The sequence below is a fragment of the Protopterus annectens genome, chromosome 11.part0, assembly GCF_019279795.1.
Source record: "Protopterus annectens isolate FY-2018-M chromosome 11.part0, PAN1.0, whole genome shotgun sequence".
NCBI classification, from domain to species: Eukaryota; Metazoa; Chordata; order Ceratodontiformes; family Protopteridae; genus Protopterus; species Protopterus annectens.
The window spans coordinates 1,381,040,460-1,381,063,473 of NC_056745.1; the positions used below are offsets into that span (position 1 = coordinate 1,381,040,460).

General features: G+C 43.0%; 1 protein-coding gene across 1 annotated transcript in view; it reads left to right on the forward strand.

Moving 5' to 3' along the window:
* The window catches only part of LOC122815078 (putative cation exchanger C521.04c), a 1,300,764-nt gene that overhangs the window by 291,262 nt on the left and 986,488 nt on the right, over positions 1 to 23,014 (forward strand). The window contains exon 3 of the mRNA XM_044087322.1: positions 1,121 to 1,251. Coding sequence (XP_043943257.1) covers positions 1,121 to 1,251 — 131 coding nt within the window. The remainder of the gene's footprint in view (positions 1 to 1,120; positions 1,252 to 23,014) is intronic.

A 23,014-nucleotide genomic window follows, 5' to 3' on the forward strand; every position in this document is an offset into this window, starting at 1 on the left:
GGAGGATTTATGAAATGTTGACAGCATTCAAAACTCCTTTACACTGTATTTCACAAGGATATTTTACAGAAATTCTGATTTTGTGCTTAATGTGGAATCATAGCTTAACCTTAATCAGTCTGCTCCCACTGACTTCCTTGGTGTTCAACAGCAGAGTATTTATTGCACTGCCTAGATGTCCATTGTCAGCTTCACTTGCATACAAAGAATAAAGGTGGTAAGAAAATATTTTCCTTTCCAGATAGTTTTAAAGGTTGGCTTGCACCAGTGGCAGAGAATAAAGACCCTGACTATGGTCCAGGTGAGCAACTTTATTTTTAGCAGCTTGCCTGTTTGACAGAGCTGGCAGGAGGGATGGGTGCGCCCATCCTAGGGGTATAGCTGGTTATGAATTGTAGCAACCCTTTTGCTGGGGTATGTGTTTTAACAATCTGCTTGTGACTGGTAGCCTTGGAGCAAGAGCATAAAGCATGCTGTTGTCTCGGAAGATGCATCTCCTGTAGTGATGTAGGTTGCATGTCCCTGTGCTCATGGAAGAGGTGCGATCAGGCTTATAAGTGAACATAATTAGCAGGATGAGAGTCAGGGCAAAGCCTACATGGCTTCCTAACTGATGACCCCCCACCCAAATGGTCACCTCAGTGGATTGGAGATGCTTCTTACAGTTGAAAGTGAGCTCAAGTTCGATAGGGGGAGACTTGGTCTGCAAGCACAGGAGGCAAAAATTATACAGGAAAGTTTTTATGCCTGCTCTGTCCAGATGGATAAATGCTGCAACATCCAAAAAGACCTTATTAGGTAAACTTGGTGCATTCTGCTAGAGCTACATTACAAACTTTTTCAATAACTTCATTTGAAATTGGACTGCTCTGTATCTCAAGGTCCAAGACTACTTTTGGGTCTGCAATTGTCTGGTATTGTGTTGAAACTACACTGGAAGTTATGGTTGCAGTCTATTCTGAGCTTGAATTAGATGTATGCTAGTAAAGTTATGTACTTAAAGCATTGGATGTGTGACGTGCTCCATGTCCATACATTTTAACCCTGTCCATCTCTACATATGGAGAGACTTTTGTACTGCTTTACAGGTTTAATAACATCACTTTTCTTTTTTTAATAGTCATATCTTCAACCCCTACTCAATGTCTGCACCATTCTGAAGATGTACATGCCTGTGATGAGTGTTTGACAAAGACAACTCTTGTAGCAGAAAATGAAGTGGAAGCACACAGAGTTTCAAACAATTATAAAGTAAGTGTATTTAAGTGTTAGCAGTGCAAGTTTGGAGGAGGAATCAAGAGTTGTGGCCTGCTCTTCCATTGCAGTGGCTGGGGAGAGATGCTCATTTAGGGACACAATTGGTGTTGCCTTTTCTCTGGTTGTGACTAGGGAAGCTGCCGACAGCACTTCAAGGGGAGGGTGGGGTTTCCTTTTGGGGGGGGGGCTTGTGAAAATGAGTCACCATTCTTTGCAGCCGCTTTGTATGTGGTTTTCAAGCTTAGTGGGTGTGTGGGGGGGTTAGGGTAGCATAAATCTCAACATCCATCCCCCTAGAACCATACCCTGGTGATTAATGGGTCTGTGGGCTTGAAGGGGGGGGGGCTGACTGCAGCAGGAGCAAAAGTAGGAAGTAACAGCATTACATTTTTAAATTGTTTAAAGCAGTTTTGTTATGATTAAACCTCTTAAGTGTTCTATTTCACTTCAACACTAAAATCAGGAATATTCTGGGGACCTGTTCATGTATAACTGTGGAATTTCTAAGAATTCTAAATATCTCCTCCCAACACATACAAGCTGTGTCAATAGCCACTCTGTTTGAGCACTTGCTTCTGGCATGTTCACGTCCTGTTTGGTATGAATGGAACTATTAAATTCCATACGATTTTTTTTATAACTGAAAAGTTTTGTTTTATTTCTTGAGTAAATTCCAAGAACAGACATTGTCTAAAGCTTTATACTAATGTGAATAAAAATTGATCATACTTCCTTACATTAAGGCATTCCAAGGCTTCTCTCATCTATTTTTGGTCCTGACAAGCATAACACTATTCAATGTTCATTGTCTTCTCTGCAAATAAAAGTATCAGTTCCTCTAAATCTTCACTTACATTAATCTTTACTGGCCAGCTCTGAAGAATCTTGGCTGATATCAGTATTAGAAGCTGATATCACTGTATTAGAAGCGGATATCACTGTAGTATCAGCTTTATCAGTTATGAGGGATAAATCTTCATCACCATTAGTTTTATTAATCCCACTGTTTTCATTGTGTATTAAATTCTCATCCAGCTGGTATTGTAAATCCACAGCTTGAGCCATGTAGTTGACATCTGTCCGTTTTTCTTAAAGTATTGTTCTGCAAGGTTTTCTTTTCACATGCCCCTTGCCTTTTTCCCTACCTTATCTGCCTTGACGTCAGTCTTTATTGAAGAGTGCACTTGTCACAGCCCAGTCCAGACTGTAGGAATTGTATTTTTATTTACATTTGGTTACCAGGATAGTCCAACCTGGTCAGCAAAAGTATAACCATTTTCAGCAGAGTTTTGGGGAGAAAAGCTGCATGCATTAATATGCAAAAGGCAGAATACACAAATTGCAATTTCCCTAACAAGCTTCCCTGATTTTAACAAGTAGCAAAAACAGGATAATCTCAGTTCTAGGGTTTGTGACTTCCATGATTCTCATTCCTGTTGTCTGGTTACACATTAGAATGTTGTCACTTTTTTATTTAAAAAAATTCTCTTGTCAGATGCCAGTTTCCTTCTTTAAGAAGGAGCTGCATTGGGGGAGATGACAATTTACTCAATCAAGGTCTCCCTTTTTATCTCAACTCAGTCTAACTACAAACTTCTCATTTTTGCTGGGGTAGCAGTTTTTATGGGGATAAAGGTTGCGAGGCCTGTGGGACACTTCAGACAGAACAAAGCGCACATGTCAAAGATGTTAGCTGTATAAAACTTATCAGTGGTCCATTGGACCTTTACAGTGGATTATAAAGCACAACAATTAGTTGGTACATAAAAGAGGGGTACCAGATCGTACTCCCTATGCAGGATGGCTATGATGGCTTGATAGGTAGCTCCAAGTGTCTAGCACTCTGTCACAGCAAAATGTGGTGGCAGCCAAGTTGAACAGGACAAGGACTGACCCTCAAACGAAAATTGAATGTAGGGATCTTGAGAAATGTATCCAAGATAGTTTGCTTCCTTTCCGAATAGATAACTAGAAAAATGTGCATTAGGACTCCTTGTAGCCTGGCTTGGGAAACATGCTTTTTCATTCCCATGGTTGGTATGTTCATTCAGGCATTTCTGCCCTTTCTACAAATATCCAGGATAATTTTGAATAATCCATAAGGACACTTTAAAAATCACTGTGGTGACTCACTTCTGGCCAGTGCAACATTATCCTTGGCCAGTTCCGTAAGAAGGGAGAACCAATTATCACAAGCTTCCTCTCAGATTAGATCTAGTCACATAATGGGAATTCTTTACACCCCAATCTCAAACGGCTTCAGCTGACTGCCTAGATGTTTCAAGTTTACATTCCTATTGGACACTTTCTTCATCAGGATGTGCAACTGCTAGTAAATGAGGCAAGAAATCAGATTCTGTGAAATTGTGCACGGGAAAAGATTTTCTAATTGGTGCCTTGCTTATTACCAGGGCCCAGTTTGTGATTAACTCTGCTTCTCAAATGTTTGTAAGAATAATCTTGTGGCCTGGTTACTACTCTAGCAAGGGGTATTTATTCATTTAAGCATGTCTGTTCGTAGATCCTCTTTCAGTCTTTGATCTAGCTGTTCTGCAAAGCAGTTTGTTGAAATGTAAGGTTATTTCTTATACAGGTGACAATTGATTTTCCAGCAACAAGTAATCCTAATTTTGTCTGCTTTAGAACTAGCTGTCTTGGCTGTTTGAATTGTATATTTTGTAGACTAATTGCTCTGACATTCACAACAGTATCCAGTCTCGCAGCTCTCCATGGTGGGTTAACCCTTTTGGTATCCTGTGCATATAAGGTTCTCTGTCCTCTCTTTATGTATCTTGAATCTAGCCTTCAATCTCATCATTTCTTTCAGAAATTGATAGAGAATTCTGTATGATAGTCATTTATTTCAACTTTGGTATTATCGTGTTACAAAGTCCTTTAGGAAAGCAGGACAGCTGTGGACTTCCTAGTACAGGACTTCAAGTTCAGCCTCTGTCAAGTTCAGCCTCTGTCAGTTCAGGGAATTCCTGTTCCTTGCCTTGGCTTCACATATTCCCACCATGCTCAAACCATTCCAGACAGGATCAAAGCCCATTCTAATAGAGCCTTGTTTTCTTTGGCATATACTGGAAAGGGGTGGACTCAAAGCTCTTGAGGCAGCTACACAGTCCTTTGTACATTTTACAAAGCATTACAAACTTTATTCCTTCTCCAGGTCCAGAACTGGCTTTGCTAGGACCATTTTGCAGGGGCTCCCTGGGCTCTTATACTTCTCCCAGATTGGATAAGTTTTGGTAATCAACTCAAATAGCATAGGCTGTTGTAGCAGTGAGAATAACATAGTACAGTTACGTGCACAGTAGATATTTGCATTTCTCACTATTGCAGTAGCTGCTTACTACTTCCAACCTCCTTCTGTATGTAGTTATTGGAGTAAAATGAACCTGTCTTTTTTTTTTTTCTTCGGATTTCAGGATGAGTAAGCTAGCTTTGGGCAAGAAAGTTCTGAAATTGTCTACACTCTGACACCCCCCCCCCCCCCCCCGAGCTATTGTCAAATTTGCAGCCAGAGTGCAGGTGGGGCAGGGAGCCAGAGCATTTTAAAGTGGTCGGTTGTATCCTAGGCAAGCAGTGACTAGCAGAAGGGAGTATGTTTAGTGACATCAGTCTTTTTTTTTTAAATTTTTTATATTTCTAGCAGGATTTCTTGCAGTGCTGCTTAATTCTCCAACTGCAGTCACTAAATCTTATGATTTAAAATGTGCATATCCAACTTATTTTTACAGCATTCAGTTTTGTCCAGAATCTCGACATCTTACAAGAGTAGGAATTGTTGGACACTGATCAAACAGGTTGCCTAATCTTGCCCTGAACTAATTCCAGTATTGAATCTGGTAAGGAGATTCTTGGATTAAAATCCTCAATGTAGCAGTGGTATTACCATTCACTCAACAGTATGATGTATGTTTGGGGGTACTGGATACTGGTCACAATTGGAATAGGCTCTTAACATCAGCGTAATGGTTACAAGAGCTCAGACAGTATTTTGAGACCTCTGAATCAACAAGGGCAACCAGTAGTAGTGTGGCATCTGCAAAAGAGGTATAAGATCTTGACAAGTTTGCAAAGAAACTTTGGCAGTTGTCAGTCCATGTTTCAGACACCATCTTGTCTTATGACAAAGCATGTGGGTGGATTCCTTTTGCAATCTGGTGTCTAGCTCATAAATAGCAACTGGGTTACTTTAGCTTTTCTGCAGACTACATATTTCTGGGTATGCTGTAAGGGAATTTATTTACTGTGCAACTAGAATGCTGAAATCCTTTGGTTCTGTTCCTGAACTCAGCAGCATCCTTAGAAGCTGGATATTTTCTGACTTGGATTGGAAAACTGCTTTATGCTTTTACATTAAGAAAGTCCTAAAAGTAAAGCAAGATAAAGCAACAGAGTTAACGTGTGATAGTTCCAGCTTATAAAAGTTCCTACTGCATTGCTGTCATTTTAACATTTTGATCAGAAATTAAAGATCTGTACCAAACTGCAAAGTTCCCTGAAATGCACACCAACTCTGAGGTTAAGATACTGAGTCCCAGGAGTATGACTGCCTTAAATTCTAATTGAAGCAAGAGACCTAATGGATCAAGAAAATCTTGGTACAGGCAATAGCAGTGACTATATCCTTTCTGTTGTCTGTCTTTGACAGACCATCTTGCAGAAGCAAAGTAAATATTGGACTGGTATTGGCACTACTGTGCGAATTCCTATGGGATTGTACTGGGATTTATGCAGAAGTGCTGCTTCCCCAAGTAAGGTAGTACAGTTGTGTAAGGAGTGCTCTAAAGCATGTGTTTAGGTCATTGTGTTGAGCTAATTGCTCATTCCTCTGGTTTGTGGGTTTCATTACCTGATGCATTTCTGTTGGTGTTTCTCACATTTAAGCATATGCCCTTGATCATGGGAGCTCCCTGATCAAGACAAACAGTATCCCTTAAGCCAGTGTTTTTTTTTTTTTTTTTTTTTTACTACTGACCTGTGTAGTAATCTCAAGTTAAATGTGTAGAAGGTAAAACGCTCCTGAGGCAAAGCACTGCAAACATACAGCTCCTCTATTCAACAGGTAGTCTTATTTTTCCTTGATTATCTGATGTAACTTGTAACTCCTAGGACAATGCAGCCCATAATGCTTGAAATCCTGTAATGCTTTTCCTTCCCTTCCAATTAAGCCAGCAGACATGCACTCTTACCTACTTGCCCACTCCTTGGTACTCCTGTTGCTTTTCTGTTCTGACTTGGTCTTTCCATTGCATAAGAGCACAAACTTTTCCTTTATCACACATTTCTTTCCCTGTTTGTCCCCCTTATTCTGTTCTACTCTTATTTTTCCATGCAGATCTGATACCAGCCTGCATGTTAAAATGTTACAGCTGATGTCATTCATTGATCAACTGATTTAGTCACTGATCCTACTCTGCTGCTTTTACCAGATCTTCTAATCCAAACTCTCAAGCTCCTTTTACCCATAATGCCCTGCCAACCTACCTTAGACCGTGTTTGCCGCCACTTGGCGACAGAGCCCCTGTGGCAGATGTGGCCTGCACAACCAGGGTTTCTGGGACTCCTTAGACAAACCCTATCAGCACTCCTAAAAAGGGACTGAATGCTTCCCTCTGGAGGCAGTTGGGGGGGGGGGGTTGTTTCTGCACCAAAGAGCTTGGTTATCCATAAGATGCATTTTACAACTTTCCCAAATTCCCCCTTTAAAGAATGAAAATCCCTGATGTTCCCAATCTGAGGGAAGCAACAGCAGCATTAGAAATAGAAAAGCTGCTAGAAAAGTCATCCAGTAGGTCCTCCCATACCAGAAAGGATCTTAAGCCTTTCCAGGAGCCGTCTTGGTACCAAAGATGGGGGACTTGAGAGACCCATCCTGGATCTCTGCAGACTGTCAGTTCATGCAATATTCAAGGTTCCACATGGTCATGGTTCAGTCCATTCTGCCCCTGGTAGGAAAGGATGATTGGATATGCTCAATAGATCTTCAGGATGCATACTCTCCCATCAGAATGAAAAGGCACTCCAGAAGATATATGCACTTCCTGCTGGGATCCATTCATTACCATTTCAGAACATTGCCCTTTGGTCTTGCCACAACCCCCGTGTGTCCAGATGCATGGTGATGGTGACAGCTCACTTGAGATTGCTTCCTTACATAGACTGCTCCAACCAGGCATCTTCTCATACAGGCAAGACTGCTCCAGTTGCCACTTAATCAGTTGCAGCAAATCATAACACATGTGGAGTCCGGTGTTCATTGGTGCTCATCTAGACACTGTCAGCCTGTCTCCTTTCAACTTGCATTCAGATTCTTCACAGTTCGAGTAGTGCTGCATTCTTTTGTAGCTTGACTAATGTTAGCTGCTGCCACAGATCCCAGAGCTTTTATTACTCTAGTCCCTTTAGCCAGGTTTCACATGAGCATTCTGCAGTTGGCCCTGTTGATACAGTGGTCCATTCTTCAGTATCCTTTTGCATGCTTGTGTGATCTTGACTGAGGTAGTTTTCTCTGGTGGTTTGAAACTAATTTTTCAAAAACTGTGCTTTTCTTCCCCTGGCCACAGTGACCATGGATGCCTCAAGTGGGGTGAGGGGGCAATATTTTGGAAGTACAGTCCAAGCTATATGGTCCTCTGAGGCCAAGACTCAGTGTCCTGGAAATGAGCAGTCCTAGCATTGCAGGCCTTTCAAGATGTCCTCTCCCCACCATGACAGCTGCTATTCAGCTATGTCCATGGTCTGGTACATCAACAAACTGTGAGAACCCAAGTCTTATCTACTTTGTCAAGAAGCAGTGTGTGGCAATGGGCAATCTTAAGGTTGCTTTCTAATAGCACCACACATACGGAGGAAAGTCATGATTGCAGACACTCAGCAGGTCCATTTTGATGCCTCGTGAGTGGTCTCAAAGTAGCAGAGAATTTGTCTGGTGTTAGCCATGCTATGATCTATTTGTTTTGTCCAGCAGGTTTTTTTACGCTGATCCCTCCAATGGGCAAGTCACCGAGATGCTTTAGTCCACAGTTGGCCCTCTGATCTCCTTTACACTTTCTCACCAATACCACTTGTTCCCAGATTCTACAGACTGCATTCCTGTTGAAAAGCAGTTCTCAGTTATATCATTTTGTCCTTGTCAGACTCGTTTCCCTTCCTCTGGCTTCAGCACCTACATCTGCCCTGGATACTGGATCCCTCTCCAGGCTTCATGTCTTAACTGAGCGGTATGACTCATCTGAACATAGTGGGCCTCAAAATGTCCATATGGCTTTTCCAGTTCCACTGATAAAAATAAAAATACTAAAACCTTTCCACAAAGAACAGAGCCAAAAATTTGTATAAAAATAAGTGCTTTTGTTTAGAACTTCTGATTAAACGCAGTTAAAAGCTGCAGTCTTTTAAAACTTGAATTAACAAATCACAATGCTTGATGCAGTGAAAGCTGATCTGATCTTCACGTTCTGATTCATGTATATATGGGTTAAGGATCTGATCCCTCTCTGCCATTTTCTATAGACTTTAGTTTCCAGGCACTAACTCCTCCCTTTACCCACAAACCCTTGTACTAAGCGCAGTTTCCTCTGATCTTGTTTGTTGCCATTTGTGTTGGACATGCTCTTCAGTGCTGGTTACTAATTGCAGTTCTCTGTTTTTGCAGATGTGTCTCTAGATTTATTGCTTTTTTTCTTCCACCCACCCACAAAGCTTATTGCCGATGTTAGGACTAACCTGTCTAGGATAGTTTTAATTAGAAGTTTGAACTTTCTCTTAATGTAGGTAGTCTTTATAGTTAAGCTACTGTCTTAGTGATTGTGAATTTACATTTAGATTTAGTAGTTCCTGTGCTAAATGTTAGTTATGGATAAACCTGTAAGTTTTAAGATGTACAGTGTGTGGACATAAAATTCTGCACTCTGACTCATGATAAATGTTTGCTATCTAGGAGTGGCACACTTAGTGTGCAGTTTGAAGGGTTTAACAAATTTTATTTTTGAAACTGATTCTTTCTCCCTCTTTTCACCAGGGGCTTACCCTGCCTCCGAGCTTGCTGTCAGGTTCTGTTGCTGAGCCAAAGAAGTGCCCACATAATCACTTCAGGATGTCATCAGAACCTCCATCAAAAATTCTGAGGTCTTTGGATTAATCTGCTCCAAGACCAGGCTCTGCTTCAGCGGAGCCATCTGGGCCTATGCCAAAGACATTATCGGCTCCTTCGGATCTTGCTTTGTCCAGATCAGTGATTCTTTACCCCTTTGGATCCTGCTCTTCCTTCTGATTTAGAAGAGGTTGAATCAAGCATCATGCTCAATTACCCTGTACCTAGACTCCGGAGCCCAGGACTTTGGCTCAGAGAACTGGCAGCCAGTTACCAGAATCATCCATCTGGTCGGTCTCTCCATGGTTCCTACAAAGATCCTGCAAAATCCTACACCTGTGACTTTGTCCAGATCCTCTAGATTCCCCTCAGAATATGATGTGGACAGGATAGTGAAGATCAGGGCTCAGATCTAATGGGGGTTTTGCTGGCTCCTTCCCCTCCTGGATCGGAGTGTCACTGCCATCATAGACTACTTCACTGATTCGACCCTGTGTTTCAAAGCCCCAGGACCTTACAAATTCTCAGGTGGCTATCGGAGACTGACTTTTTTACTTCCTCTGACAGTTGCCTTGACCACCTCTTCTCAAAGATCTTTGGATCAGAGCAAGTCTCTGATCCAGGATGTCTAGGTTGGATCAGAGGGTAGAGGTTCAGCTTCAATTTTTTCAGAGCGGTCTCTTCTACTGTGCTTTCGTTGTCAACGGCATGGGTCTGATTCAGTCTGGGAGCTGTGATTGAGGCCTTTGTCATATCTTCAAGGGCTTCAGCCCCAATGGAGTTGGGCAGGGGTTCTCCCTGTTCAGCTTTCCAATTTATTGAAAAGGCTTTCTCTGCAGACAAAGACCTGATCCTTTTTGCTACTGCTCCCCTGTCACCCCTCATCTGATCTGGGACCTGGGCCTACCATTCCTGTCCTGGGTCAGCTTGTTTCGAAGAGCATCCAGGATTTCCCACCAGAGGTGGCCCCCCCATCTCTTCCGATACTTCCTCACTGGGATGTTCAAGGGAGGTGCCATGGAATAGGACGTGCAAAAGGAGGCACTTCCCCATGGAGTCTCACTGAAGATACGAACTCGGGTGAAGTGTAGAGATGCTCAAAAATCAGTCACTGGAACCGCAAACTGCTCAAAAGCTTTATTCAAACTTAAAACTTTTAGTAGAGACTTCAGTCTTGTAAGGCTTCCTTAGGTAAATCACCCCAAAATCACCACTGGAGGACATCATCTCTGCAGACATTTTGGAAATATCAAGGACTACCTACCTGCTAGGTATGGAAGACAGGCATCAGAGATCCCCAGACAGGGAGCTCTTTCTCAGCCCTCCATCCAAGATCATGAGGCCCGTTTCTCCTCTGCTCCGGTCACGGCGTTTCTCATTGGAACTGTTTGAACATTCGGACCCGAGGCCCTCCACCCCTCTGTGCAGACCATCCAGATCAAAGTCTGTGGCCTCTGAGGTCGACTCGGAGCCTATTTGACATGGACAGGATGATGCAGAGATTTCTTCAGACTCAAATTCAGATGCGAGTCTTGCCAGGTCCCTCTCCCTCTGGAGGGGCAACCTCCATGCCTCTTTTCCACCCCATCTCTCCTTCCCCGATCCGTGCTTCGGGGCTCTTGGATCCAAGGTTCTTAGGAGCTGGTAGCTCGGCGCCGATGGTTCCCCCAACCTCTACTCCGGCTGTTACTGTGAGTTCCTCGGATCTGAGTGACTCGCGGAGCTGTGGACAGGGCGTCTGACCCGGGGGAATGGATTCTTCTGCTCACTCTTTTGGACCCAACCTGTTCTCTCGGACCTCAGGCTACCCTGTCTTCGGCTCCAGTCCCCACTTCGGATCCGGGGAGGGACCAGCACCAGCAGACCCCTTGGACCTCATCACCACGAGGGCATGAGTGACTCGCGGAGCTGCGGACAGGGCGTCTGACCAAGGGGAATGGATTCTTCTGCTCACTCTTTTGGACCAGACCTGTTCTCTCGGACCTCAGGCTACCCTGTCTTCTGCTCCAGTCCCCACTTCGGATCCGGGGAGGACCAGCACCAGCAGACCCCTTGGACATCACCACAAGGGCATGGATGGAGCCAGACACCGTAGAGCCCATCCCCAAACGTCCTATCAAGGTTCCATCTCCTCCTGATGGACAACCCTGATCGAAAGGTGCCCCAGTTGATTCTATGTTGGTCGCAGCGGCCACAAAGAAGGGACTAGCACAGGAGAGCTCCTTAGTTCACCCTCCAGACACAGAGTCCAGGTCGGTGGATAGGTTCAGGAAGTGCGTATACTCTTCAGCGACTTTCTGTCCGTGCGCTGAATTATTTTGCACATGTGATTAGACTTCAGTGAGACCTTGTTTCAGAATTCACTGTTGCTCCCAGAGTCTTTATCGCGGCAGGATAGACAGCTGTTATTGGCAAAAATGTCTACTCTGAAGTCAGTCTCAAATACATCTATGCGGCTACGTTCCCACACCACGGAAGGAGCAGCTGGAGCAGGCATAGTCATGAGGTGTTATGCCTGGCTCAGATTGTCAGTTCGTGGACCCTTTCAAGGCATCATTTATCACCGCTCCCTACGATGGCTCTTCCCTCTGGGAAGACTGTACGTGACACACTGGTCCAGAGTGAAAAGGATGGGAAGACTGTCTGCTGTCTGAGTCCGCTTCTCTAACCCTCAGTGGTCCTTCTCCAGGAATCAAAGGGCAGAAGATGTGGCTCTGAAAATCTGTTTTCCTGGGATTCTCAGGAGAGCTATTCCCCGGAGGCAGAGGGGGACAGGATCGATGCCGACCCAGAGGTAGTGGATCCCAGGAATTTCGGGTCTAGGGAACCCTTTTCTGATGGACCCAGTCAGCAGCCCTGAGGGGTTGCCAGACTGTCCTACTCGGGAGGCAGTCTGAGGATGATTGTCCTTAAACCCAGCGGCATGGGAGTCTATTCCGACAGATCGCTGGGTTTTTCAGATAAATATCCAGAGGTTACTCTTTTCCTTTCATTGTCCCTCCAAACATTACAAAACACCTTCCGGGTGTTCCACCTGCTCACAGGGAGGCCGCAGCTCTAGAGGTTTCAAAGCTGCTTCTCAAACGAGCCATCGATAAGGTGCCCCCCCCCCCCATCAAAATGGGGGACCTCAGGCCCATTCTAGACCTGTCAACATTAAACCTGTCAGTAGCAAAACAAATTCCGGATGGTCGCCCTACAGTCCATTCTAACTTATCTCAGAGTGTGACTGGATGTGCTCGTTAGACCTTCAGGATGCTTACTACCACATCAAAATACACAGAAGCTCCAGGTTTCTGCGCTTCTGGCTGGGAGTCGGTCACTTTCAGTTCAGGGCCCCTACCCTTTGGTCTCACCACAGCCCCCAGGGTGTTCACCAAGGTAATGGCAGTTGTAGCGGCCCACCTGAGGCTTCAAGGATATTCAGGTGTTTCCTTACCTGGACGACTGGCTCTTCGCTGCACACAACAAGCATCACTTGTCTGACCTGAGATTATTTCATTCTGTTGGCAGACCTACTGGGAATTAGTCAATGTTCACAAATCCCATTTGCAACCAGTACAAATTCTAGACTACTTTGGGGCACAGTTAGACACTTTGCAGATGAAGGTATTCCTAACTCCAGACAGGATTCTACATCTCGGGGGCCACACAGCTAAGATAGAACTCCCAGTCTTCAAAGGCGAGCGAGGTTCTCTGGGCTCCATGGCTGCCGCCATATCTATTCTCCCGTATGCACTCCTTCACATGTGAGTTCTTCAGTGAACTCTGGCTGTCCAGTGGTCTTGGCTAGACCTACCCATGGAATTTCAGATCAAGATCAGTCATGTCTGCAGGACATCTCCTTTGGTGGTTAACTTCACCGGAGATATCAAAGATGCCCATTTGCATCACCCTCAGTCCAAACCACAGTGACCACAGACTCCTCCCAACTCAGGTGGGTGGGACACTGAAGGACAGTCCAAGGCATATGGTTCCAGACAGACCAATTTGCACATAAATGTTCTAGAGATGAGGGCAGTGCTTTTAGCGTTGGAAGCCTTTCACACAGTCCTCACTCTGATTGCAATTCAGTCAGACATGTCGGTTGTCTGGTACATCAACAAGCAGGGGGGATCCAGATCCTACCCTCTGTCATGAGGCCATGAGAGTGTGGGAATGGGCAATTTCCACTGGTCGGTGTCGGATAGCAACACACATCCCGGGGCTCCAACATTTTAGCAGACAGATTGAGCCGGGCCATTCTGATGCCTTACGAGTGGTCTCTGAAACGGTCAGTAGCAGAGGAGATTTTCCTGGTATGGGGTCAGCCTTGCTGCAATCTCTTATCTCCTTCCAGTGCGAAGTGCCGCGAGTTCTTCGCTCTGATTCCCTCACCAGGGGAAGTACCCAGAGACGTGCTATTCCATATTTTGGCCCCCTGGGCTTCTGTATGCTTATCCACCGTTGCCTCTCATTCCAAAGTTTCTTCCGAAAGCTTGCCGACTACGGTGCAAAGTGATCCTTGTTGTCCTGTTCTGCCCTCATCAGGTTTGGTTCCCATTCCTTTGGCCTCATCTATTGGCTCCCCTGTGGGTTCTGGATCCCTGCCCCGATCTAATTTCCCATCCTTCGGGGACACGTCCACCTGATCTGGGCAGCCTCAAGCCAACAGTTTGGTTGCTCCAGTTCTGTTAATCACCAGGACTTCCGGTCTTTCATCCCAGGTTAAATCTGTTCTAGTGGCCTCTTAAAGACTCCACTAGGAAACTAAATTGCAGTAAATGGAAGTGTTTTTCCATTTGGGCTTCACAGAGAAATCGATCCCTTTACAGCTCCTGTTCCAGCGGTGTTGGATTTCCTGTCTGGTATCTTTCAGCAAGGAGCTAGTTCCTCCACAGTGAAAGTGCAATTGGCAGCCATTTCCAGTTTTCACGTTGGTGAAGACATGGCCTTAGCCTCCTCTAGGCTGTGTAAGGCTTTTCTTAAAGGTACGTTTCTGCTACGGCCCCCTGTCAAGGATTCTGTACCTCCTTGGGACCTTACTTTTGTTTTACAGGCATTGGTAGCCCCTCCTTTTGAACCCGCAGATTCGGTTAACTTGAAATTTTTGTCCTGGAAGACTGCTTTCTTAGTCGCCATCACTTCGGCTAGGAGAGTTTGAGCTTCAAGCTCTGTCTGCCGTGCCTCCGTATTTGGTCTTCCATAAGGATAGGGTTTCCCTCTGTACTAACCCTTCCTTCTTAACTAAAGTAGCATCTGAAGCGAACATAAACCAGTCCGTTAATCTGCCCGTTTTTTCCCAACTTTCAAAATAAAGGTGAATACAAACTCCATTTGTTGGATGTTCATAGACTACAATTTTATCTTCGTAGAACAGTCTTTCCGCAAGACTGACAAATTGTTTTTTTCCAAAGCATTTATGGGAAAAGCTATTTCTAAAGTTGCTTCATCCAGATGGATCACTCTTTGCATTTCACATGCTTACAAAGCAAAAGGTTTATCTTCAGGTATAGTTAAGGCTCACTCTACCAGGTCCAAGGCGACTTCTGCTGCTTTTTGGTCCAGGGTACCTTTGGATGATATTTGCACAGCAGCGACATGGGCCAATTCACATACCTTACCAATTTCCCATTACAAATTGGATCTGATTTTGAGGGGTAGAGCATCCTTTGGTTCTGCGGTGCTCAGGAATATCCTTCCATAAGGGCCTCCCAGGATCAAAGTAGCTGGGCACTGTCCCACAGGTTGCAGATAAAATGAAGTTAACTACTTCAGATAAAGTATGTACTCACCATAATGGTCCATCTGAGTAGTTGTACTTCATTTTTCTGCAACATTCCGTCCCTACATCCCCTGACCTTCCTATTTTCAGGTTGGTTATTGGGTTGAGGTTGTATATATATTGTTAGTTGCAGCAAACTCTATCTGAGGGAAGATAGGAGATGGTAAGGCATTATGGGTAAGGGGAGGAGCTCTGAGCTTGGAGCAGATGCTAGGAAAAAGTTGCCGGCTCTGAGATACGGATCCGTATACCCACAGGTTGCAGAAAAATGAAGTATAACTACTCAGTTGGAACGTTATGGTGAGTACATAACTTTTTATTCAGCATTATGTCCAGCAGGCTACAAATAAGATCACCTTTATTAAAATCAACACTATGGAGTAGTTCCCTTGTACTCGCAATCCCCCATTCATTGCGGATTACAGTAAACAATGATTCTATGTCCATCGTTACTAGAAAACGGCAGCAGTTTGTATTTGTCTCTCAATTTCAACCTAAGGGTTTTCAGTTTGTATTTGTCTCTATCCATTTCAACCTAAGGGTTTCCAAGAAAACTAGAGTCCTTTAGCACACTCACAATTAAAAGTGGATGTAGACTCTTTTTGATATAGATGGATAACTGTTCAGTAACCCATCCCTTACTGGAGACTATGGGTTGCATAGGTGGCTCTAACACATTCTTGTGTATCTTAGGAAGACCATAAATCTCAGGAATGGTAGGATTACTGACCGAAAAGTACTTTAACTCTTCATTGATCATACCAAAAATTAACAAATCAAAAATGAGACCTTGTCAAGAACACTTTTTACAACATTGTTGGTAATAGTCTGATAGGTGAAATTGTTCAATAGTCGTAGCATCTGATCTACATATACTTATCCATCACGACAATCCCCCCCCCCTCCCTTGTCAGCAGGTCTTATCTCAATTGAATGCATTTGCTTTAATTCCGACATAGCGTAATATTCCACTCTGCTTAAATTATGAAAAGTATTAAAGATGATTTCTAGTATCCAGCATTTGCCTCAATTCTGTCACATACATCCATAAATGTGTCTAACCGCATTGCTCTGTGGAACAAATGTGCTAGGTTTTTAAAAACATTCATGGTCTTTTGGGAGCTACTACCAAAAATAGTCTTTAGTGTCAAGGTCCGACCAAAACGTTTAAGGTCTTTAATTACTTCAGTTAAATCGGCCTTCCTTGCTGGAACAAAGCTTAGCCCTTTGTTCAAAAGTCTCACCTGATTTTCTGTCAATGAGTGAGATGAAATGTTGAAAATTAGACCTGAATCTTTTCCTGTCCTGGCCATCTACACTTGGCAGTCTCCGCTGATTGCGGTTCACAGAATGTCCTCTGGGCAGGGGTTCCTGCAATAAAAAACGATTAATTGTCCACTGGACCATGGCTTTGCAGCAAACTATTAAGGGATGTCTGCGGATTACTCATCCTTCGGTTTCACTGCTGAGATGCTACTAACGTCTGGTTGCAATTTACTTTAGAGCCAGCTACTGGCCTTACAGAACTTATGGCACCAGCGTAGCTGTTAGACGCATCGCTACTTCCTGTAAGCATAGGATCAGCCAAAGTAGGTGTCGTCCAAACCTTCATTTAGAATGACGTCATGACGTTGAGCATGCGAAGGTTCCGATTGAACCATTCGGGCTGTCTAATTTGACTCTGGGGGGGATGTTCCCTCACCCAAGAAAGTACGTTCCCACGCTGAAAATCATTAAAGTCCTTATTCATCTTGCATGTTTTTACTGTTGAGAGCCTTTTCTCATAATTTACTATATTTTCATGCAAAGTCCCTAGTTTAGTACCAACTAATTGTAAAGGATAGTTGCCTACGATGTTGCCATAGATTATGTCCTTGGCTAACTTCTTGCAGACGAAAAAACTCTAGTAGGTGTAGATACTTAGAGCTACATTTCAAATTAGCTCGAATGGTTCACTCGGAACCTTTGTATGCTCAACGTCATGACGCCGTCATTCTAAATGAAGGTTTGGGCGATGCCTTCTTTGGCTGATTCTATGCTTACAGCAAGTAGCGATGCGTCTAACAGCTATGCTGGTGCCATAAGTTTTGTAAGGCCAGTAATCTGGCTCTAAAGTAAATTGCAACCAGACGGTAGTATCTCTCAGCAGTGAAACCGAAGGATATGAGGAATCTGCAGACATCCCTTAATAGTTTGCTGAATGGCCTTGGTCCAGTGGACAATGTGAATTGTCTTTTATTGCAGGAACTCCTGCCCATCAGAGGACGTTCTGTGAACTGTGGTCAGCGGAGACCGCTGAGTGCAGAGGGCCATGAGAAGAAAAGATTCAGGAAGGTCTAATTTTCAACACTTCATCTCACTCCTTGACAAAATCAGGTGAGACTTTTGAATAAAGGGCTACGCTTTGTTCCAACAAGGAATGTAGTATGTGATACTAAAAATTGGGGTATTCCATCCAAGATTGACAGCCTACAAGGTATAATTGGGACCAAGCAGAGCTTCACGTTTAAGAATAAACATTGAGAAATTAATTGTGCTATAGAAGTGCCACAATACCACTAATGGGTCTGACAGATTGGGAACATATATGTGCAGGGATTGTACAGCCTGTAAGCACATACATAATGGTAGCACATTTACAATCCCTCTAGGAAGTTTAGTTATAGTAATAATTTTTATGCTGACTGCTCTATATCAAACGTCTATTTTGCATAGTGTGGCATGCTACAGTTTCTATATAGGCAAGACTAATAGACGCCCAAAGGATAGGATCCTTTAACACTATAGAGACATTAGAAACTGTAAAGAAAGTAGTGCTATTGCTATGCACACTGAGTACAGGACCAGAACACATTTACAAATGTTTAGTTTTACAGATTGTCTGAGAAACAGAGGTGGGGCAATTTATCTAATGATACACAAGCTGCCGAACAGAGATGGATCATATGATTCAATGTAGACAAACCCCCGGGGTCTGAATCCAAATGGTGTTGCTTAAACCTTTTTTAAAAGCTCTACCATTGAGGCATTGAGTTTCTTGAATGGTACGTCCATTATGTATTTTTATATTTTTTATGGTTATGTATGTTTATATGCTGTTGTGTATGTAAGTATATATATATTTTAATATTTTATATTTCTCTACAATCTATATTATGCCTCCACATTCTCAGTAAGGCATATGCATTAGTACATATATTCCTTCTGTGGAGTCTGCATGTCTTCCCCACGGTTGGGCGTTCGAAAGACATGCGTAAATGGGCATGCCTTTGTTGAAGGTTGAACGTCGAGCTGGCACCTCGGCATTAGTCAAAATCTACTGCCAATCATTAGCTGACCAGAGTTCCGCTGTGGCGACCCCTAACCGGGAAAAGCCAAAGACAACAACTCATTGGTATTAAGTTATACGTATTTTTTCACATTTTTCTTAGATACATTTTACTGGCATTTTATATGCATTTTCTGTATGCATGTTTTAACAGAATTATTAGTTTGGACAATGAATGTGTGATTTTATTTTGCACTGGCAACTTTAATAGTGATTAGGGTAATTGTTTATATTATCATGTTCCTTTTAAAGTATTTAAGGAAGTGTGGATTTTCAACAGTTGTCTGAAGGGGAAGATCCCCGAAAGCGCTAACCTTTGTACTGTTCAACTTTAAATCTTTTAGCTGTGGTATTGTCAGTGCCTTTTTACGTTTGTAGTTCCTTATTTTCCACTGACAGTTTTGTGCCTAGAGAGGACTGTGTGCATTTATGTACTGAACTGGTTGTAGAAGAGATCACTCGTACTACAGAAGATATCACCAACCTAGTAGCTGACATTTAGAGCAAACTTGACCCCACCAACCATATCCCAAAGCATACCTGACACCAGTCCTCTGCCTAGTATCTCTACAGAGCAGGTAATCTCTGCACTACAAAGCCAAAAACAGTGCTTCAGTAGGATCAGATAATCCATGTTAATCTAAAACCAGACCTAGTATAGACCCACTTGGCATTCCCCTTAACTATAGCTTGAACTGGCTATATTCCTGCAGAATGGATAATGACAATAGTAATTTCCCCTGTACAAAGGTGGGTCATCAGCTGACCCTGGGAATTGGAAACCTACAAGTCTAACCAGTCTCATTTGCAAGGCCATGGAAAGAATTGTGAAGGATCTTGTCAAGGACCTAGGTGACCTCCAAATGCTGGACCCAACTGAGTGTGCCTTCATTAAGGGTAGATGCCTATTAAACCTGGTAGACTTGAGTGTCACCAAAGCCGTGGGTGAAGGTAAGACAGTGCTCACATCCTATCTTGACCTTGCCAAGGCTTTAGACAATCCCACATTCTGGCATCATCGGGGAAACTCTCCCAACTGGGGAATTGACCCTTGCTTTACTAGATGGTGAGCCAGTTGGCTCACCAGCAGAACACTAAAAATTGGTGACTACACCTCAACCAGTAGACCAGTCAACAGTTGAGTACCACAGGGGTCTGTGCTGGTCCCCTTACTGTTATTGATTTTCTCAGAAGTTCAGGCCACAGTACACTGCCTCTGGCTCACCAAATTCACTGATTGCAAACTGGGAGCAATCAAGTCCCCTAATGTCACCATATTACAAGAAAGGCTAACAGAAATGAATGGTGCCAAAGCCATGGTCTAAAACCTAAATGCAATACAGTGGATTATTCCCTTTTGGCAGAATGGAATTCTCTACAAATTAAAATACTCAGCACCCCCAGGGTTCCAACCTAGTGGTGAGAGACTTGAACACAGGTTGATAGTCTGAATTTTGACCACCAAGTTTCCACAGTAGAAAGGAAAGCCTACATAGCACCTCTTAAGAGGGCATAGCATCCAGGTCAAGCGATTTTAGAACTCCACTGTACTCTACCATCAGGCCAGTAACAGAATAATGCCTCTGAATGTACCACAGATATCTGCAACAGCTGGAGACCTCTGTTTTTTCACTTAGAAAATACAGGAATGCCAAGCCATGTGCTACATGGACAGGCTGAAAGCCCTGTCACTTTCTTGTAGGCTGCTGAGAGGTGACCTGTGCCTGACCTATAGGGCAATCTCCAACCCTTCCCTAATGGAAATGCACATCTGCAAGTCCTAGGGGATGCGTTACTTGCTCTAGGGATATTAACCTAGCCTGTCATTAACTGAATATGCTGAAGACTGACGTCATCCAGACTGCTGCTTCTCTGGAATAGACTTCTGTTCACGTAAAACAGATGCTCACTGACCCTATTCAAATGCAACCTAGATAATTGGATGGAGACTGCGAATTTGCTCCTGGGGGTGGCACTCATTTCAGTCATGGACAGGGGTAGCCGGTGTTTACCACAGACCTGCTCGGTTCATACATTTTTTGCACACTACATAAAAAGAATAAATCCGAATACTTGAGATTAACATGATTAGGATTGTAAGGATTCTAGGGTCGCTAGCCTAGTAACCTATGGACCTATATAACAGTGCATGTTTCAGTTTAAAGGTAAGTGCACTTTTTCTTGGGTTAAAAGCTCATGTTTACTTAAAGTAAGCAATTTTTCACATCTGGGAGGGGAGTTTAGATAACTCTGTAACCTGAGTACTTGGGAACACAAGCTCAAACTGACTTCATTCTACAATTAAAATGACTGACTTATGCTAGGTAATGCCTCTGGGTGCAGTCATTGATTTGGATTTGAGGCAACTGTTCCTGTCTGAAGGAGTAAGCATTTTTTTGAAAGTGCACATAGTTCTGTGCAAGTTAAGTGGAGTGAGTTTTGAAATATCTACTTGGGCTTTGAGTGTTTTCATTGAAATTTTCTGAAACGTGCGACTTCAAATAAATGAGGAGATACTATGTAGAATGTAGCCTGCCAATATGCAAGCTTAAAAGTGACTATCCTGTATAATAGGTGGGAGTAACGCTTTCTATCACAATGGCTACTTTGTCCATATTGTCATGGAACGTGTCATACTGGTTTACACAGGGTGAATTAGAGTAAGCGTGGGATACAAATGGTAATGTTACAAGAGAGCCTGTTGGATAGAAATGAGCATGCAAAACTGACAGGATTTCAGGGTGGCTATTCAGAATCAGTGGAAAAAGGAAAATGAGTAGTTATTGCTAGAGGGACATGAGTAATAGTAGTAAGGAGGGATATGAGGGGAAAAAAATCAGATTTGTAGTAAGGTTACTAGTTCGGGAGGATTACCCTGGCATGTTCCACCTAAAACTACCATTATGAAACTCAGAATTTTGGGAGAAATCTGTTTTTGGCAAGGAATGTTTAAGGGTGGGAAATGGGACTTTGTTTACAATAGTGAGGATTTATCAGGGGACCCTAGAAGGGAAAACAGTAGTGAAGATTTCTGAAGAAATAGGGGAATATTTGGTATGCAACGTCTGAATTTAGTACTTGACTTGAATGGAATTTACATATTTCCTAAGGTACCATAACTGGGCTAGATTATTTCATGAGCATATATACTGAATCTTCTCACACATCCAGCACCTGTTTCATGTAATTTCTTGGAGTCTTATCTGTGCTTTTATTGATGCATGAAGTAAATGAGACACCAATACTTTCCTACTTAACTGGTTAAAATATGGAATATTTAGTGGAAATAGGTTAAGGGTTATTGGGAGGTCTGAATTTTTTCAGAAGGGATATAGGAGTGGGATAAAATGAGTTTTTACCTCTTTTGAAAAGTATTGGGAATTAAAGGGATTGAGAGGTAACTATCTGTAGAAGAGAATCCTACAGAACAAGAGGAGCAACTGCAGAGTGCTAATTGGAAAGTATTTGGTTAATGTGAGTTTGTTAAACTCCAGAACACAAACATTAGTTTGGGAACTTGGACAAAGTTGAAAGGGACATCACTAAAACGTAGGCAGCATATGACAAAAATGAGAATCTGTAGAGGTAATAGATATTTCAGAAATTCTGTAAATTTGTGTATGGCAGGGGAATGTGAAAACAGTAAGGCACAAATGGAAATATCCATATGTTTAATTATGCAAGGTTAGAGGAAGCTAAGGCTCAGCAAATTGGCCAAACTAGGAAGAGAAGAGTATGTATATAATCAAGGAAGGTTCCAGGAATTGATATTTCACTTTCTACAACTTCCACAAATACTTAAGGCTTTGCTCAGTAGTTTGAGGTGGAAAAATATTAGCATCTTGGAAGAAATCTTTCGTAGCTATTGCCCAAAGCAGACAAAACCCTTCAGACCCAGCTTCATATAGACCAGTTTGTTTTAACTGAGTCATTTCTAACCAGGAGGATTATAAAGGCTTTGCCCAAGTGTGGTTTTGTGAAAGGGACATTTAACTAACATAATGATCCAAATGGCAACAGAACTGAAGCTGCCACTACTATTGGTTTGTCATGATGCAGAGAAAATATTCAGTCTGATGCCAGTATTCATGTAATCCTTGACTGTTGGGCTCTTTTCCAAGCCTCTGAACGGACTACTGACGCTGCTGCTGTTTTCATCTTGATCCTCCCAGACGCTTACCCATAATGCTACACAGTTACCTCCAATCTTGCTTGCTGCTTCGTATATCAGACTCCTTCAACAGCTCTTGAGCCTTGGTTTAAGATGGTTTCCATTTATATTTGAAGAGTTAATTGCAGGTGTCTGCTGAATGCTGCTGCCTTGTAGAAAACAAAAGTCTTAAGCTTTTTAGCATTATATTAACTTTCTTGTGCAGTACTTAATAACTTGACACCTACAATACTGTTTGCAGAGTTTACGGTCTCAGATTTGAACTTTTTAAATAATACAGATGATCTCCAGTACTCTGATCCAACATCAAACTTTTAATGTCCTTTTTATATGTTCTTTACCATCTGGATCTTGTTCATGAGAACAGTACATGTTTAATACCTTTGGAAT